Source organism: Cydia fagiglandana, chromosome 19 (assembly GCF_963556715.1).
Source record: "Cydia fagiglandana chromosome 19, ilCydFagi1.1, whole genome shotgun sequence".
Classification (NCBI taxonomy): Eukaryota; Metazoa; Arthropoda; class Insecta; order Lepidoptera; family Tortricidae; genus Cydia; species Cydia fagiglandana.
The window spans coordinates 11,584,040-11,604,984 of NC_085950.1; the positions used below are offsets into that span (position 1 = coordinate 11,584,040).

The 20,945-nt window shown below is 38.4% G+C and overlaps 1 protein-coding gene across 1 annotated transcript in view; it reads right to left on the reverse strand.

The window, feature by feature from the left end:
* Window positions 1-2,531: 2,531 nt before the first annotated feature.
* LOC134673790 (solute carrier family 2, facilitated glucose transporter member 8-like) overlaps window positions 2,532-20,945 on the reverse strand; it is a 92,912-nt gene continuing 74,498 nt past the window's right edge. Inside the window, exons 2-10 of the mRNA XM_063531817.1 lie at window positions 15,669-15,739; window positions 11,633-11,829; window positions 10,841-11,004; window positions 10,041-10,191; window positions 7,768-7,963; window positions 6,983-7,154; window positions 6,452-6,566; window positions 5,671-6,114; window positions 2,532-5,337 (exon numbers count right to left, since the gene is read on the reverse strand). Coding sequence (XP_063387887.1) covers window positions 5,074-5,337; window positions 5,671-6,114; window positions 6,452-6,566; window positions 6,983-7,154; window positions 7,768-7,963; window positions 10,041-10,191; window positions 10,841-11,004; window positions 11,633-11,829; window positions 15,669-15,739 — 1,774 coding nt within the window. The 3' untranslated portion in view covers window positions 2,532-5,073. The remainder of the gene's footprint in view (window positions 5,338-5,670; window positions 6,115-6,451; window positions 6,567-6,982; window positions 7,155-7,767; window positions 7,964-10,040; window positions 10,192-10,840; window positions 11,005-11,632; window positions 11,830-15,668; window positions 15,740-20,945) is intronic.

Consider the following 20,945-nt stretch of genomic DNA (forward strand, 5'->3'; position numbering starts at 1 on the left):
AATGGGTAGCGGTTCTGGCGACAGATTGGTGCAATGGTGTCATGGAGCACCTGGTTTTGTACCCTTGTGTACCCTTCAACGGCCAAGTCACACAACATTAACTATAATAATAAAGAAATCGCAGTAAGGAACCTTAGACTTGGCACGACTTTGTCTAGATTTCATTACTTTTTAGAGATAAACAAGCAGCTCCATCGAGACTTGGCTAGTTTTTTACAGAATTAGGTATTAGGTAAATTAAAATTAAACTAAACTACCGTAACGAGTACCAGGGGCACATAAAAGTTACGGAGCTGAGACAGCCGTGCGTCTCCGTATGCGCAACCACGCCGAATAGCTCCGTCTGACATGAACTGCCAATTTTTCCCTTACAGTAATCACTAATCATTATAGCCTTCGATATTTATCTTCAGTCTTACGCATCTCTTTCTTTTCGCACTATTGCTATCTTTGACGCAATGACCTTATGCGCAATCCATTTTTATTCCACCGTAAAGGGATTTCTAGTGCTTATCTTTAGTTAGTGTTTGACAGTTTGTATATTTCTACCTTGTTCCAATAATCATGAATATTTACAGATACATATAATCACGCCTGTTTCCCGAAGGGGTAGGCAGAGACCACGGATTTCCACTTGCTACGATCCTAACATACCTCTTTCGCTTCCTTCACTTTCATAACATTCCTCATACACGCTCGCCGGTTTAGGATTCTCTTGACCTGGTCTATCTTTATGATTTCCCCAATCTGAAAGTCCGCCGAGGTCTACCCCTTTCAACTCCTGCTTCTACTTCTCCCGTATACACTCTCTTTGTTAGCCTTCTTTCACTCATTCTTTCCTAGTGTCCAAGCCAATTCAACATAACTTTCTCAAAGTACCCTTAGAACTTCACAATGATATTTGCAAACTTTTATTGTAGTTTTCTAATACTAGCGGTCATTGAGCTAAGCATTATATAAGGGTGAAAATTTAAACGTTATGACCATGACTCAATAGTTACCCGTATACTATTAACGAAGTAGAATACCTATGTACATATAAAAGTCTGACTGAGCTCAAAATTGACCCCACGTGCGTCGTGCATGCGTGTGACATGCTTGAGTAAGCTTTATTATTTTATACCGCGATTGACTCAACTGCTCTGCGCGCAGCTTGACAATGCCCTAATATTGTAATCTAGCGCAGCATAAGTAGATGCTTCAACTATAGAATTTTGTTTTAAACAATCAAAACTTTTAGTAACCAATCGGAAATTGTGTAATAGGTAACTATTCAAAGCTATATTGCATAGGTAATATTAAGGTATTGCTATAGTTACCTATTGGTAACTTTCAGTGATATGTGAGGATATGTGTTTGATAAGTGTCAGTCATTTGGACCATTTTTTGAAATTTTGAAAAATGTACTAAGAGCTTCGTCTGTATACCTGATATCGTCGGGGGACAAATAAAAGTCACTAAGTACTACCACAAGTTCATAGCCATAGTTAACCATATTAGTACTAAATTAAGGTCGATTTTTTGTTTAATTTTTTTTAGTAATTTGTGACTTTTGCTTGTCATCTGACGATATATTCTATCCTTGTATAATTTCAAATGATATTTACTAGAGTCGGGAAAGTATGAGTAAATAATCAGATATTGGAAAGCTATCTTTATATGGCTGGCTTAAGATTATAATTCGATAACTGTACATGTTTTATAGATCAGATATGACCAATAAAACCTGTATTAATCCATATTAGTTTCAATGTCGGTTCTACTGAAACCTTTTGATAAACGTTACGCACACTTAAGATAATGAGGTAAATAAGGAAATGCAAAAAGTAGGTATCTACCTAGTTATATTATGCTAAAACGTGACGATTGGGTAAATAAATAACTGTTAAAATGTAAACTTGCCAAGTGAATACGCAAGACGGGAAAACTTTCGCCAAATGTATACGGAAACAGACTTTTCTTGTGCGAGGGACCCAATTAATTTTGAACAGACTTAAATTTTTCAAAATGAGGAGATTCAAGTGAATGTTTTTTATTCATCTTTATTAAATGGTTTTTTTTAGAAGTGAGCCATTTCTTACCCGATTATGTTTATCCATACAGACTGGTCCCATTTTTGTCAAAATCCAGTTCTGGGAATCCCTCTTTAAATTAAGTAGTCTGTGCGTACTTATTAAGTTAAATATTTTAAATCCCTGGCCGCGTGATGACTTGTCAACTTGCTGCTAAATGCATGTGCATATCATCAAAATATCACGTGTATAAACAGTTGTTTACATACGCAGCTATAGGCTTAGAAGATAAGCTACGTAGGGGTTTAATGAATCGGTAATAAATATTATAGCAGGCAATATATTGATAATAGTATAAGATTATCAATTCTTGTGGGATGCAAGGAATGAAAGTAAGTTTAATTTATTTATTATTTCTGAATTTGCTATGATCGGGTTAATATCGTGTCATATATGTGTAAAACTACTTTGTATTCTCAAATACGTGAGTTTCAGTTAAAAGGGTAATAAAAGTTACAATATTTATTTGAACACTTTGTAATATGTTTTTGTTACAACCATCCATGACATACAAACATGCAAAAAATATACACATTCCTATGTTCTCCGTGCTCTATCTGTACCTACAACCACGATTAGGGGCCTCCTTTTATACAACATTATCTGCCGTCTGTGTGTTTTGATTCCATCATCTTCATAGCAATCATCATGTAATCTAAGCGCACTCGTTTTTACCTGCTTTATCCGCATTCTAGGTAAATTTGTACAATGTTTTTTCCGATACCTTTTTCGCAGTAAATAACCAACAATACCCAAAAAATTTACTCCGTAATATAGGTAAGTTTGATATCATAATGTTTTAACCTACTGTTAATCTAACTTTTTTCGGTACAGTCAAATGTTTTGATTCTCAAAACTAACGCGGAACTTTTATTAAAATAGGTATGCGTGCTTATATATATTTTGGTGAGTCAAAACAATACAAAACATTTGCTGAGGCACGGATAGCAAAAGATTTTAAAAAAAGCTATACCATTCATATCACACCCATTTTTATAACACTGAGCAATATTAAAATATATTCTAACTACTTTACAGAATTAAATTACAGATGCACTAAAAAGACGTGATAATATAAACACAGATTTTAATCCTAAGAATACTAAGCTAGTAAGATATGACTAGGAACATAAACTAGTATGATTTCATTTAAAGTTAGAACAGTACAAAGTAATTGACGAATAATGAAATGTTAGAATGATATATGACGATGTTCTTAAATCGACAAAAGATGAAATATACTGAAACTATTTTCAACTTTGAATATAATATTGACAGAGTTCCTCAAAAGGTCAAAGTAAAATGAATTTTGAGTTGTAAAACCGAAATAATAAAAAAACTGCGGATATACAAAATGGCCTAGTTTCAACAATGGTTATAGATGGTTTAGAATGGTACCTAAATAGGTACGTCTCAAAAAGAAACTTTCGAAAGTAAAAATAAAGGAGCGAGTATAATATTATAGACTAGTAAGAAGATACCTGTCAATAAAAGTAAATAATCGTTTTTCTATACTTTAGAAAATGAGATAGTATGATATGACAGTGAGGTGGAGGCTTCTCAAACTGAGAGAATGCACTTAATTATTATTGTCATTTTATTTGCTTAATCTTCAGCCGTGCATCTGTAAATTTAAACACATTTATTATTCTGTACATTTAAAATGTCTATCTAATTAACAATATTACACCGAAAGCATTATTTCCATTAAAAAATATACAACGATCACATCTATATTAATATTATTAAAATTTGGCTCTCGATTATCTACTCCTTTGGTATCTACTAATTTGGTATAATATCCTAAATATTAACATCTTTAAAAAACTAGGCAACAAACCAAACTATTTTTATTAAATATTTTGATTTGTGTTTTTAAGTAGTCACACTACTAAAATTATAAACTGAAATAGAAGTCATATTATACTAAATAAAATATACTGGCCTCGGCCACTGGAGGGCTTGGTCACATTTTACATAATTAATGTGATTAAATTTCTTTATTTTAAACCCGTTAATGACATTAATTATGTGTATAAAACGCGGGAGTTTAAAGTGTTATATTTGTCACTTTTTCTTTTAGTAAGTATATGCCATCTAATTCAGTTTATTCTAGACTAAAGTTTATCTTAACTAATCTCAGCAAATCAATCACACAGACAAATATTTTCATTTTAATACTTCCCATTATATAATACTAGTTTCAATTATGTACAAATTACTTTTTTAAAAATGTCATCATCCTGAGAATTATTCAGTTCGCTATCAGTTATCAAGAAAATATCGTATCAATTTCAAAGACTAGACCGATCATATTTATAATTGTATTAATGTAAATGATTGATTAAATTACGAACAAAACTCCTAAACCCTTGGAACTTCAGGAACCCCAAATACAATAAAATATAGAGAAAATGAATTTTGTAATATTTGTATCAGTATAATGTGTAACGTTGCTAAGATTAGTTAAGACTTTGGACCAGGAATCCTTTTGAAGAAACTTATTTAGATGTATCTTTCTGCTATCGGCTAAAACATAATTTTCTAGTTCATTATCCGATCAAAATATTACTCTTTTAGAATATTTTCCATGCCTTCCAAATTGCTTATTTATCGAGTCATTTTTCAAGTTCATCAAAAGGGATTCTTAGTGTAATACATACTAAACAATTTCTACCTTTGCCTTTTATCTTGATACCTAAATCACTTGAATTGTGCGGATTAGTGTTACTCCTAAACATTAATATCTTACAGAACCGATTTATATAGTGATAGACAGAAACTATTTTCATAGGAAATATTTAATTGTCCATTCTGATATGCGAAATACAATAGCTTGTTTGTTGTGATGTCTGACTGAAATAACTCTTTAGCCACATTTATACAAATCCATCCAACACACTTGACGTTTTGATTTTAATATTCAATGATATCTTCTGCTTCGTGTAGCATAATGTATCTTTTAAAACACAGAAACTCGACTCTCGGTCAAATCCGAAGATCAAGTCTCATTCGTCTTGCGTTTCCTTTTTTTATGAACCAGGAGTGGGCCATTCAACAGATCATCAATTTGCTTTTGATTCATCCCTTTTGTTTCAGGCAACATGAAGTAGATGAACCCGGAGACGAGGAGTGTGATAGAAGCACCGATGTAGTAAATGCCGTGGAGACCGAGGGTAAGAGCGAGAGAACCGAAGTAGCGAAGAGTGAAGAAGCTGCTGAGCCACATCCAGGATATGAGCAAGCTTGATGCGACGCTGCGTACCTGGTAAAGTAAAGCAAAAGAATATTAAAGTCTTTAATATTCTTGTTAGAAAAATTGCTTAGCTAGGGACTAACAGGCCTGACACCGAAGTGTGAGGAGACCAGACCCCAGCTAATAGAACCAGAGACGGACAAAGAAAAAAAAAAGGAAAAATAATGCTTAACTTAAGATTGATTGTTCTACCTAGACACATTTTGCTTGAATAATATTGATGAAGTCTGCACTTTTGTAAAATTCTTGAATAAAAGTTCTGAATGTAGGTGACAATGAAGACATCAAAATCGATGGCGGGCAAAACGAAGACTGCTATAGAAATATAGACGTCATACTCACATTGATTGAAAATAATTCCGAGATCAATACGTAAGGCACGGATCCCAAACCAATGTTGTACAGGAACAAAACCATTGACAGCAGTATCACTGGTGGCCATATAGAATCTTCAATATTCTTCTCCATTAGGTTTGGATCTATTTTTACTGATGATGCTTCTTCTACGCTATTATTAACCTCCTTTTCTACTCTTTGTAGACTTATTTCTGCTATACTTTCATTTCCTAAATAATGAAATGGCATTGAATCGGTTATATTTCTTAAGGCATCTTTAGCCATATTTTCAATTGTATAGTTGCCGTGTGTTTTTTCTTTGACTATAGGTTTTCGATAAGGCCACAGTCGGTGCGGGTACCAGGAGTACATGTGAGCTCGAGGGTCGCAGTAGAGACCGAGGATGGCGAGGCAGAATGCTATGCCGACACAGGATGTTAGAAGTAGCACCTGAAATATTAAGGTTTATTGCAAAAGCCAAGAACTTTAAATGATTAACAATCTTCAGATATATAAGTAATTACATAGAAATTTGTCATTCTTGTTCTCATTTAGAGGAACACAATAACGATATTACTAACGCATACTTAGTAGAAAACCAGTCTGAATATGGAATCTACAGCGTTACAATAATATGGCAAACAACTAAGGGCCACTTGCGTATCCCAGGGTTAGCCAACTAAGTTGGAGTCACCTAAATGGGTTTTACAATGGGTGTTTTGGCTGTTATGCGCGTAGATATCTCACGCAGTGCTTCTAGTAGTACTGATAACATTACGCACTGTACCTTCCGTCCGACTTTATCGACGGTCACAGTGGCGACTGCGGCTCCAAGAACGAGCGCCGTGCCACAGAGCACGGACCCAGTTTCTGACGTCTGTCTCCATCCACGGGACACTGTTCTGGAAAATTAGAACCCGTTTTCAACTTCGCGCTTTATAGATTTATACTCTGCTTGCAAAGTTTAATTATACATCACAACACTACCAAAAAAATCTCCAAAAACCAGTGCCATTAATATGATTTTGCTGAAATGGCGCAAATTTGGCGTCCTGTGAAATAGTCCCGTCTTATCCGTCAGGTACCATATGCTTCCACGGCAAACACCAGACAATATTATTTTACTGCAACGGGAAATTCTATGTTAAAGATTCGTCTCTCGGACGTCGCTTTGGTGCCACTTAGGTGCAGAGTTTTTCAAGTGGCTTTATTTAGAAGGATTTTGAGGTTACTAATGACAAAGCCGCTGGTAGTAGATGGATCTTAGCAAAGGTTAGCAAGCATAGATACTCGTACTAGTAACTAGACATTCCCTTACCCATTATACACAGTAAAGTTATAAGCAGTAAGGTTCAGCGCTGGCAACGAGTGCCCGGAGTGAGTGAGCACGGCTGCTGCAAAGCTGTTGACTGCGCCTGCGCCGCTGCCAGCCGCAGCGGTCAGCAGAAGGCAGCAGGAGATCAGCGCACGTCGGGAACGGCGATGGCGGACTGGAAATTGTCAAAGTTAAGAGGTTAGCGGATGACGTCATGAGGCCGCTTCTACATACAAATTTAGTGCCCATTTTCCTCTCTGGATATAAATATTTTGACACAAGTTCATGTACATATTAAAAGCGCTTGTGGCCTATCGCGAAGAGAATGCAATTTTCAATCCAGAGGTCGCAGGGTGAAACATTTGATTTTACCAATGAGTTTTTCGGAACTCGTGTACTATATATCATTTGATACTTAGTCGCTTGTCGGTGAAGGAAAACATCGAGAGAAAACCGGATTAACCTCAATAAGGCCTAGTTTCCCTCTGAATTGGAAGGTCAGATGGAAATTCGTTTTCACCATGACTTCTTGCTCTTCCGTCAGTTTCTCACAGAAGTACAGACGTCCCTCACACTTGCCTTAACTGGTTTGTCCTAATGGGCATATGCCCTAACAATCAATTGTCATAACGATTATTTTCCATAATGTAAGGTTCTGAAAAATGGTTAAGTTTTAGAACTTGCTGCCACTAAAGTGGTGATAGGACAACTAATCATTATGACAAACAGTATAAGGGAATGCAAGATAGAAGAAAAGACTTTAGGGATTCAGATATAGATCCACTCACATAGATCCCGACACACGGACTGCTCCTTGCCCTCGCTAGTGCCCTCACTCCGGCTGCGTCTGAGCATCGGCTGTAGCGCTTCGGACTCTCGACGGCTTGGCTCCGTTCTGATCATGACTTCCTGCTGCTCGATGGCATCCGTCAGGTCTTCGCGGAAGTCTGAGCCGTCTAGCCAGCAGATTACTCTGGCTGCGTCCTGGAAGCATGGAACAAGACGTTAATCTTATTCAGAAACCTTTTTGTCTTGGGTATACAGTCGTAGTCACCAGGAAGTTGCTATGTAAGTAGAATAGAAGAATAGAAGAATAGAAATACTTTATTTGGTGTAAAACATAAAAACTTAACCTATAATACTTATTCTAATATATTCTAACACCAAAATGGATGCCACTCAGCATATGCCGATGACTAAGATACTTAGTCATGGCGCTGGTTTTCAGGGCAACCAGGAAACACAATAAAAATTAAAACAATAAAACAGGATAAAACCAATCTAACATGTGGGAGAAAGTGAGTTTAAACTATTAATAGACAAAAACAGTATCTGTGCTTAAACAATTAGAGAGCAGGTGAACATATTCGTTTGTAAACTTGAAACAATTAAACATGAAAAAATTATAATAATAACATCTGGCATCGTACGTCAGCTCATGTGTTGGAATTTTGAAGATCAATTAAATTAAGTGCTAGGTGTGCCTTCAATACTAAAGGTATCTTTAAATTATTTAGCTTAGCTAGTCCTACTATATTTGTATTACTACCACTTGTATTTTAGATCACAACGACTGATTGAAGTGATTAGTAACTACATAGCTCTAACGCGTTGAGCACATATGTAATGTGTAGATGTTTAGAAAACCAACTCTGAATGAATGAACGAATGTAAATGGTCTCATCTTTTTATGTTTAGTTTATGGCAACAATTCAAGTTTAGTACATAATTTTTTTACCGACTGTATTTTATCAAAAATATAATCCCAAACTTTGACACATTTAGACGAATCTTTTAAGCTCAAATCAGACCAAGTAGTAATTTTTTGGCAGCAAAGTCAAATACCAATGCTTTTTCTGAAATCATGTAGGTACAACTGATACAATAGGTGGAGTAAAGTCGATTATGTAGCCTGATATTACAAGTAGTCACGTATAGCCTTCACAAAACACCACGTATTGTCTGTTTTACTTTTTTGTCCCCTAAACCTACAGAGCATTGACATTGCATTCTCGTTTACGATAAATCCGATCAATGTCGGCGCTTAAAACGCTCATTTTATGAGTCGTTGCCGTAAACCGATCATTGAGGTCACCAAGTGGATAACGTGTTGGCTGACACGAACTTGGAAAGGGAGTTAGGGACCCGTGAACATGGTTAGCGTTAGAAAAACAACGGTGATAACAATTACCTACTCACAGACACCTCCTTTTCTCATCAGCGTCGGACGGATGCAGGTATGTATACTGTATCTTTACCTACTTTATAGCAGTCTATCGTGGCAGGCGACGGGCTATCAGCACAGGCGCTTTCTCTGTCAATGGCTGCGCCTCCAACTGTTCTCCTGTTGCCACGCCTTCTTTTCTCATCAATACCTGCATTCGCATAGGCCGAATTTATCTTGCTACATTTTGTATTCACTTCTTGAATAGAGCTGAAGGTGTGTTTTATAGAATAAATTTCGATGTGGATATTTCAAATTCCTAATAATATCTATCTCACCGTCGTTAGGCGATTTTAATATTATACTTGTTGTATTGTTTATGTAAATGTAGAAAGATAAATTCGGCCTATGCGAATGCAGGTATTGATGAGAAAAGAAGGCGTGGCAACAGCAGAACAGTTGGAGGCGCAGCCATTGACAGAGAGAGCGCGTGTGCTGATAGCCCGTCGCATGCCACGATAGACTGCTATAAAGTAGGTAAAGATACAGTATACATACCTGCATCCGTCCGACGCTGATGAGAAAAGGAGGTGTCTCTAACAGCCACACAAGTGACGGCAGAAATACAGTTGGAAGTGTAGCCATAGACAGAGAGAGCGCGTGTGCTGACAGTATGCCGCCTTCCACGAAAGACTGCTACAAAGTAAGTAAGGATACAGTATAAGTACCTGCATGCGTCCGACGCTGATGAGAAAAGAAGGCGTCTCTGGCAGCCACACGAGTGACAGTAGGAGTACCGTTGGAGGCGCAGCCATAGACAGAGAGAGCGCGTGTGCTGACGGTATGCCCCTGCCACGAAAGACTGCTACAAAGTAGGTAAGGATATAGTATAAGTACCTGCATCCGTCCGACGCTAATGAGAAAAGAAGGCGTCTCTGGCAGCCACATAAGTGATAGTAGGAGTACCGTTGGAGGCGCAGCCATTGACAGAGAGAGTGCGTGTGCTGACAGTATGCCGCCTGCCACGAAAGCGAAGAGGATGCCGCAGCTGAAATTAAAAGTAAAATATTCTTGAAGTGTTCAGGTTGGAAAAATTGGGACCTTTTTGTTAGAGAAGGTCCTATACTTCCCAAATGGTGCCAATGTCATCGGGTCAGAATTTATCCTGCAAAAATCGTTGTTACTCTTCAAATACCAAGTATATTCGCCTACTATTATTTGGGTATTTTTTTAAAGTAACTTGAACACATACTCTGTGCGTTAGCTTCTATAAGGAGGGCTTCAGAGCTTGCATAGACACCAAATTCACCCTCCATTACTCTTTACAGCAGATAGCAAGGATTCTACACCGCTAGCGACCATATTGGAAGTTCCTACCTGATAGGCAGAGCAGGCATAGCGGCCAACCCCTTACGATATTTCGGCACAGTATAATGCCGCTAGTGCTAAAATCCCCGCACCCCATTCATCCGCCATTACCTTTTACCGCAGATAGCAAGGATCCTACACCGCTAGCGCTGGAAGTTCCTACCTGATAGACAGAGCAGGCATAGCAGCCAAGCCTTTAGTCCTCGGCGATATTTCAGCACAGTATAATGGGACTAGTGCTAAAGCACTCGCAACCCATTCATCCGCCATTACCTTTTACCGCAGGTAGCAAGGATCCTACACCGCTAGCGACCGTATTGGAAGTTTACCTGATAGACAGAGCAGGCATAGCAGCCAACCCTTTAGTCCTCGGTGATATTTCAGCACAGTATAATGGGGCTAGTGCTAAAGCCCCCGCACCTCCTGCGCCCGCCGCTACTCGGGCTGCCCAGACGCCGCGGGGACCGCACCACGCCGCAAGCGACCAGCTTAACTGGAATGAATAAAATTGTACTTAAAAGCCCTAATTAAAAGCAGCAGGATATTTGTATATAGCACGTAATAGAGTAAGACGAACATCTACAACAAAAGAACCCGCGGCGCCCCAGCCCTTATGCCATGACAGTGGCAGGCGCCGCCAGCCAGCCCGCCCGACACTCATTCTGTGCTAGATAGCTTGTCCGAAAATATGGCTAAGCGTATGCTGAGACGCAGGCGACCCAGCGCAGCGCATTGCAGATTTTGTAACGTATGAAACGTCCTTACGATGCAGCGTGTCAATCGTGTCGTGCAAAATCTGCTCTGTGCTGCGTGAATTGCGTCGTCCCCGTTTCAGCAAACGCTTAGCCTAAGGATTGAATTAAATGGCGCGCGAACTCGCATGCGATTTTAGTTACATTGAGGACTATTGGTTGCATCCAATTCAGCCGACCAATCAAATACGGCAAAGTAATAAAACTCGCATGCGAGTGCTCGCGCCGTCTAAGGGCCAGTTGCACCAACCACATTTGACAGACTGGTCAACATCAGCTGGCGCGCCCCGGCGCTTTACTATGAAACTTTCCATACATAAAAATTTTGCGAACTCTCGTGCAACCGGCCCTAATTGAGCCTTAACTCACAATAAAAGTAGCGGCGACGCCCCCCGCCCCCACGCGCCTGCCGCGGGCGTCAGCCAGGAAGGCGAAGAAGGGCGCGGTGGGCAGCGCCACGAGGCACGGCAGCGCGGCCAGCCACGCGCCTCCCGCCAGGGCCTCGCGCCCCAGCACGCCCGACACCCAGCCCGTGCTGCAACCGTGCGTGAAGCAGGATAGGTTGTCTGCAAAAAATAAAAGTTGTGTCAGGAGTGGCTCGGTGGCTCACTCCGCGATTTCGTCGCTTTACTACAGGTAGCTACAAGTACATCCGTTCCACACCAATTTTGGTGGCTAGCCAAGTAGCCATAAGCCGCGCGTTGCGCTGTCGCCACCTCTATCCTGATCGTGACAGACGCGTTTTGTTAGAGAGTGAGTCTTCTGCACCTAGTACTATTATTTCTTCTGTGGTTGTGTATAAAAAATCCACGCTCGTACATTCTAAGCGCCTGCAGCACCCCTCACAGTAGAAAGTCGGGCCAAGAGCGCTTTCGCTAGCTCCTAATCGGTGCCATTTATATAAAAATCGTATTCCGCGAAACCCGACGTTTGGTGCGCGCTTCGCTAGCAATTATAAAGTGCAAAACGAACACTCAATCCGAAATCCCCCGTCATGACATGACATGTGTGTGTGTGTGCATGACTTCAAAATACAGACAGACACACACAAAAAATTAGGAGGTATTTAGATCTGCAAACTTTGTGGAACAAGAAATATTTTTGATTTACATTGTGTTTAGATATAATCGGGCCATCGGGCACAATAAGTTTAGTGGTGTTGCGTCAGGCTACTAAAATAATTGCATACTTACAGCTAGAAAATAGTTATTTGTTTCACTCGGGGGCAAAGTTGTTGTTTAACCGCTCGTGCTAATATTGATAACTGAGCAAGCGAAAGATTCCAAAATTGAACCACGAGCGTAGCGAGTGGTTCGACAAATGGAATCTTGAGGGTTGCGAGGGTTTCAAAGCACGAGGGTTAAACAAAAATTGCCCCCAAGTGAAACACAAAATTTTTCACCACACCAAATATTAAATGTAAAATATGAAACAAAATCAAACCAAATCAAATCCAAATGAATGTTATTAAATATTTATCATCCAAAATCATCATTTAAAAGTCAATTCTACCAGCAAACATAAAAAAACCACTCAAAATTTGCATTTGATTACTTTGCCTCACATGTGAATAAAATGCAACTTTGCTATCAGTGTTTGAAGTGCAAAGTAAGCCTTTCCGAGCTGGTGTGGTGAAAAAATCTTTAACAAAATGCTTTTTATGTGCGATACATTTTTCCTCCTGTTTCTTCTCTAAATGGCTCTTTAACAAAACGTCCCGAGTTTAAGAAAAGTTTTGCTAAAACGGAAAGATACGAACGGAACGTCGTTGTGTGCAGGGACTAAAAGCGATATGGATGATTTACTAAAGGACCGTGCCCTGAATAGAACTTCTGCAAACAGACATTTATCTAATAAGTAAGGGTTAAAAACTTTTTTATGTAAGAAGGTCAAAAACTTTAACTAGGGACAGATGGCGATGGATATTTTTTTACAAACTTTTATTTAACTTGCTTTGCTGGTTCAAAGCCAAATTTGACCCACTTCCAGATTTCCGAATGAGATGAAAATTTGTATACATAACATGTAAAGTCGAGTGACAATGCAATACGAGTATTATGGTACATTCGAGCTGGGGGCCGATTTTTGAAATTCGACTACTCGATTTCGTGTATTTCGTTCAATAATATCTCCACTACTAGGCATTTAAATTCTACTAATAGAATTGAAAACGAGTGGTCAATACCACTCGATTCCCAATTTCTATCGCTAGTATTTCAAAAATTAGCATTTCGCCGTTTTCCACCGATTTCCGAATGACGAAATCGAACGATCGAATTTCAAAAATCGCCCCCCTGATCTGACGATGGAGACAGGAGGTGGCCATAGGAAATCTGTGGTGAAACAACGCAATCTAATTGTGTTTTAAGTCTTCATAAGTTGCCTGTGGTAAGAAAAGTACAGTCAACGATAATTTTGACTATGTTCTAATCTAGGTAAAAAATTACTCTAAGACTGGTAAATGATAAAATTTTAAAATGCTCTCAACTGCGGTCATATACCTAGTTGGGAAATAATTTCTTTGTCTAATATCCTCAGTTATTCCAACTTAACGTTTGGGTTAACTTTCGTATTATCCACAGAAAACCGCCAGTTTACCCGAACATTTTTGACCCGTTATGACTATAAACAAAAAATAAGCTGCGACAGACATAACTCACAAGGCAATAATAGAAGTGGAAAATGCAGAATGCGACAAACTTTGTTTGTGGACCTCTGGCCGACATCCAAGAGGCAATTAAAGTTGGAGAAACTTATCAGACAAGTCAATAATAATTAAGCCAAGCTGCATTTCATTAATAAGTCAACTCTTTAAGAAAATAGAAATAGAAGAAGAAGAAGAAGAAATACATTTATTTAACATCTGGGTATAGAATAACACACAGAACAAGTTACATAAACTACTTAGATGCTAAACAGGATCCCCACTCAGCATAATGCCACGGCAAGCCATGACGCTGATTTTCAGTGGGTACCTGACTTAAAACTAATCTACATCTAAACTAAAACTAGACGAGTGACAACACGCACTTCAACACAGATTACAAAATACAATCATACAATAAAAGAGGGAAACTACAACAAAAAAAAAAAACTTAAATTAGACGGTAGTTTATAATTTTTTAGCAAGCTTAACGTTGCGGACCGTGAGATTATTGGGTAACGTGATTAAGCAAGCAGGCAAACAGAAAAGAGAAAATTAAGTGATTTGTTCGTTTAACAAATATGCTCGATATTTAGATTTAAAAGTGTAAGGCGATTTCAGTGCACGGATAGGCGGCGGAATTAAATTCCAACACTTCGCGGCAGCACACCTAAAACTACCACGAAACGCTGCTGTCTGGTGAGGAGGACAGACAAGCTGAAGAAACCTTGCAGACCTAACCTCGTTGGACCTGGAGTTACGTGACCATAAAAGCTCGTTGTAGAGGTAGGATGGCATCTGTTTGTTGACAACACCGAAGAGCAAGATTGCTAAATGGAGTCTTTGACGAGTAGACATTCTTAACACACGATTTTGATTTAAATATGGCGTCACGTGAGCTCGCGGCGGAATATTATAACAGAAACGCGCACAGGCATTTTGTACTCGCTGAATCAGCCGCTGCGTGCGCGAGATAATAAATACCAAAGTCATGAAAACTCTCATATCCGAGTACCAGGGAAGTATAAATCAGAAGGAAGTAATAATAACCGAAGGTCATGAGTTTAGCGCCTGAGCACACCGGCATTTTTTAAGAGCGGTTTCGTAGGAGCTGAATCGCGACGTACTCGTTTTTTTTAAATTGTTAAATGGTCTATGTCAAGTTAATATGCGCCATACCGTGCGTTAAAATACCGCGCGGTCAAACGCTATATAAACGTAGTATGAAGTAGTAAGTCAAACTATGCGCCGTAACGGGGCCCACTGATTAACAGTCCGCCGGACGGTATCGGCCTGTCAGTTAGAACAAAATTTTGACAATTCCGAACAACTGACAGGCCGATACCGTCCGGCGGACTGTTAATCAGTAACCCTTTAGCAACGTCAATGAACCCGTGCGTTTAAAACGCTACTACGAACTATTTTGAACTGTGGCTACCACCAGTTTGGCACTGACATAAACGCTATCGAGAATGTAACATACTTTGTATACATCTCGCTCGTACTCGCATATTAGTGCGAAAGAGATGTTTATAAAGTAAATTACGTAGACGTCAGCGCGTATGTCAGTTTGAGCACTGTTAGCACCACTTGCACCATTCTAATATATGTAATACTAACCCCGCCTCGGAGTAACCGGTTAAATCTGGAGTTACCAGTACTATTTGACACTAAGGTAACGGTTTAACCGCTTAACCTCGGGTTAGTGTCATGGTGGAAATGGCCCTTAGTGACTTATAGTACGGGTAAAGGTGTTCTTACAAATAGCCGCCGATATAATCCGCCGCACCGACCCCCGCCATCGCTTTGACGCGGTCCTCTCGATGCGATTCCTGAAACAAAATTTCTGAATTAGCTTCATTTCATTGCAGTGCTGAACCTTAATTTCATGACATGGAAGGGACGCATTTATGCGTTAGAGGGAGCAAGTGATATTTCTATCTCATTCTACCGCATGGCTGCGTCCCTTGGAGTGGACGGCGCTGGCCCATCGTGTAGAGGAGCCATCAGTGATAAGCGACCACCACATGTACAGATGTAGCGCATAATTGTTTTCCATCGTATTTTCACGGAAACGTTCGCCGAGACTGACTGAAATAGCAAGACACGTTCGTACGTTTCCGTGAAATTTACGATGGAAAATACCTATAATTATGCACTACATCTGTAAGCTTTTTCCCACGGTTTGTATCCGGCCGGAATGCTGCACTGTTTTGTTATTCAAAATTGACCCTTATCACCAAGTAAAAACGTTGATCATGGGAGACCAGAGCTAAGCTAACAATCCGAAAGAGAGGATCAAACTAGGGAACTGCGTTTTACTCGCATTAATGGTATTGTCATGAATTGACTTGGGCATTATTGTCTAAAGAATGATATTGCTCCCTTATTCGAAACTGGGTGTCATTCTGAATCCCTAACAATGTTTGTCCTAAATTCACTTGTCCTAACTGGTTTGTCCTAATGGGCACATGCCCTAACGATCAATTGTCATAACGATTATTTTCCATAATGTAAGGTTCTGAAAAATGGTTAGGTTTTAGAACTTGCTGCCACAAAAGTAGGTTAGGTTAGGGTTAGAACTGCGACCCTCGCAAAAAAGAAAATATGCTTAATAACATTGGGATAATTAATCAATAATTAGGGAAACCAAAATTAGGGTTTTTAGTGGTAGGACTACTGATCATTATGACAAACAATATTAGGGAATGCAAAGATAGGAGAAAAGACTTTAGGGATTCAGATATAGTAGTTTCGAAACTAGACGCAATCCTCTAGTTTGACTTCTCTTTCGTTCACATTTTTTGACGAAGTAGTCAGTCCGGAATCTTATAGGTACAGTCGTGCTCTGTATCGATTGCCAAAGCGTAAAAATTACGCTTTTGTGAATAAATTTATCTCATTTAAAGATACGTGACGAGAAATATATTACAAACGGTACGCTGAAAATGATTCGAATTTTAATGGCAGAGTATTTACGTCCGGAATACTCGTGCCGTGATTAAATAAACAAGGAAAACGAACGTAATAACGTCCATTGTATTGACATTCATCAATTTGGGTTAAATCCGTATTAAACTGTTTGTATTTTGTAGCGACAGATGGCGACAGTTTCGAAATAAACTGCGTCGCTTCGAGGCGAGAACTTCGGTGAAACTGAAAAAAAGTCGTCCATAACTAAGCCCCGTTGGAAACCTCAAACCGCAAAGTCTAACGCTATAGAGTCAGACCGAGAAAAGTCTGCAGCGATTTTGATAGCCCACGCAGTACAGATGTCATTTTAAACGTTAAACTTCTATGAAATTTTTACGTATAAATAACACTAAAATGCTCTGCGTGGACTATCAAAATCGCTGCAGACTTTTCTTAGTCTAAGTCTATCACTTTTGCGGCTTTTTAGCTTAAAACCATACACATAGGGGACAAATATCCGTGACAAGTGTCGCCAACGAAGTAGAAGTGGCTCAATGTTGCCGGACTTGTGTTGAAATTTCCTGTGGGAGAGTAAATTTTTTTCGCGTTTTCGGTGTTGGTCCCATAGTAAAAGTTGCTCAGTATGACCTAAACATTATTAACGGATTAGAGTAATTGATTTTAGTTCAGTTACATACTGTATACTGTTACGTATACATAAATAATTTACACAATCACCTATTATTTCTGAATCGCTTCCGACGGGAATCGCAGTGTATCCGCAGTTGCTATGACAAGCTACTGAAAGGGACTTGCGGCGGTGACAGCCACTCAAGTTGTAAACGCAGGGTTGTCACTTGCACTAGGTACATTTATCATTGACTTCGTACTTCATAGATTTTTTATTTTGTTTTGCGCCAAATGTGCAAACCATATCAGAAGAAGAAATCAATATAAGATCTGCGCTGGAAGTCGCCAGCAACATGCTGAGGTGAGACCATTTCGTAGCACTTTCTCTTTTTTATGTTTCTCTGTTCAGTATAAGTTTTTATTTTGTGTTTGTGCTCATGAATAAAATTATTTCTATTATATTCTATTCTATTCTAAAAATCAATAAACATTTAAACGATAATTACCGGTTGCGAAACTATCGCAAGCTCAGAAAACATTTATTGTTTGACGTTTAATTTTTTTACGATTAATAATTACGAACATATTTTTTTCTATAGTCGCTCCAATAAAAGTCTGCAGCGGTTTTGATAGCCCACGCAGTGTAAGTGTTTATGTTATTTATACGTCATAATTTCATAGAAATTTAACGTTTAAAATGACACTGCGTGGGCTATCAACACCGCTGCTGACTTTTTACGGTCTAACTCTAAATATTTAGTAAGGTCACAAATCTAACCTACAGATTTGTGATAACAGGTTCTACAGATTTCTTTTTCAAATTTTTTTGAAAAAAAAACGGGCAAACGAAGATTATGCAAATGAATAATTAGACAAATCTTTTGAGATTTAAAAAGATAACATTACTATGGACAGTTTTTTGTCAATATCAAGTACATCCGCCAAAATATCTTGAAATCATGAAATAAGCAATTCTACGATCAGTCTACCACGTATTCTTTTCAATAACATTCGCTATTTTAGTATTACGTCAAGCAAGGACAACATAAACCCACGAGAGCCCAAACTTGCCCGAAACCCGCCCACACCAATGTCACTTAGCTTTCACCTAAAATTTTCCGGACCTTGTCATTGGAAAGTAAACTTTGCTATATATGACATAAAGTTGATATTTATTGAAGGACCGCGGATCTTCAGATGTTATTCGGTAATCCCTAGAGGCGCGAAGCGACATTGTTTCGAAGATAAATTTTTCCGATCATTTTATTCAATTGACGCGAGGCACAACCCTAGCTTACTTTGAACAGTCAATTTTGAATCTTATTTCGTTGTATTAAAGTAAAAAATATGCATACTTTTCTTTAAGTTCAATCTTAAAAAAGGTCCAAAAATGGAATTTAATAAGTTTTTCAAGGGAATCTAATAATCCTGCAAAATAGTTTTAAGTTTGAAAATCCTTAATAATGTTACAAGGATCAAACACATTTCTGCATTCTAAAACCACATTTTTACTTTTAAAACTTAACTAGGTGCCTAAATCAGTTGCAGTGTTGGCTGCACAAAACCTGAGGTCATATTCAATGAAGGAAATCCGGCAGCGCTTACAATACGGCGAAATTCAGACGGAACCAGACTAAGTGTGAACTACGATTACATAAAGTTTAGGTGATAGTGGTTTGTAATCTAAAAATAGTAGTAGTGTGACCACTTAAACAATACAATTATTATATGACAATTTTAAGAAGTAAACCAATGTAGAAAAAAAAGCACTGGGAGGTCTACGTATAACCTCTGTAATTCTGTATTTTTAGGTATTTTAATAAAAATAAACAAAGAATTTGTACATTTTCGGGTAGTTATAACATTTACTGGTTAACCAACCAATTAAAAACCTGAACTGTCACTGAACGACCGACTTTAACCTACAATAGTTATTTGATCATTTAATATTTTCATCTACCCTCAAGTGGCTTAAGCAGCCATTTGAGGGTAGATTTAGTTTACTGTTATTAAACCTAAAGATACAGACTATAGCAGAGAGCTCATATTTTGAGAGGAATATTGAGAGGGTTGTTGAAAATACAGGATGCGCTGAATTTTCCCCGCTTCGCTCATTTACATGGAATACATTTAGTCTGTTTTGACTCGTATTAACTTTAGCTTGAGAATCTTGGTTGAGCACTTCCTATATAATACCTATGTTACTAACGCTTTAGGTGAAATTGGTTCAGGCAACAGAGTTTTGCTGACGCTATAAGCCATAACCACCCAGATCGATTTAATATCTATTTAAATTTTCTCACTTCACTTAAAAAAATGAGTACTCATTTTGAAAAGCATAATTATTTGGCAGTTTTATAATGAAATGCCTAAATCCCCATAAATCCCCTTATGGACATGGTACGTGCTGCCATTGAAACAAATAGAATTCGTGCAATGAAATAATATTTCAAATAAAATCATAAAGTTAACATTCTTTGAACCAGATGCAAATTTGCCTTCCAAATTGTATGTTGTCACTTGCCTCGCGCGGCGTAAACATAAGGATAAGTTTTAAGTATTTTTAGCCGTCCTAGATGTGCCGCGGATTTAAAAGATTTGACCGCGGTATCGATAGGTAAGGAATCTTCACATTGTGGTCACCCTATTCTACTATTTTCATTTTTTTTCATTTATTTATTCATAAAACAATTTTACATAGTGTTTGAATTATATTATAAATAACTTAAAACTACAAGAACAACAACAATAAACAAACATGCAGCTAATATTAAAATGAAAACATAAAAACACACAAAATTAATAAAATGGGAATGGGGATAGAGTATTTGATCACTAGTCAGATCAGTTTCTTTTTTCGAACTGTCAAAGCAGTTTTGCTACTATGAAAATTACTTATATGAAACACTAGCATGTGACCGACTACCTACAGACGATACAAATTTTATGTTTTGAATTTAAAACATTTCATGTAAAGTGCGCTGAAATTACTGAAACCTTGTTCGTTAATTATTCAGTGCAAAAACACTGTGGGGTTGAGAAGTACTAGTTGCGTGATAAGTTTCCAACACTCACTTAACTCGGCACGCTACTAAAAGCGCACAACATAGACAAACTATACACATAGAATGTTAAGCTAATTTTACGGTTTATCTCACTTTTTGAAGTGAAAACTTCTTTAGCGGCGCTGTGCACTTTTTGTGATGGGAAAAAAATTTAAACTCGCGAGAGCGTAAGACGTAAAACGCTTTGTAAGACGGACACGTGACCTGATCGAAAAACTGTTACAATGGTTGGTTTTTTTTTTAGTCACTCGTGACATGTTATGGAGCCTAGGTGACCCTAGGTCTCCATTTTCGAGCACTAACAGTGTATGAGTGAGTGAGTGGAGTTCGCGATTGCTGTGCGCTGCGTACTGTCGCTCGCCGGTGGTGTTGGTGGTCTTGCACTGTTGTTGATGACAATCGTTGACCTATATACCTGTACCATGAGTCA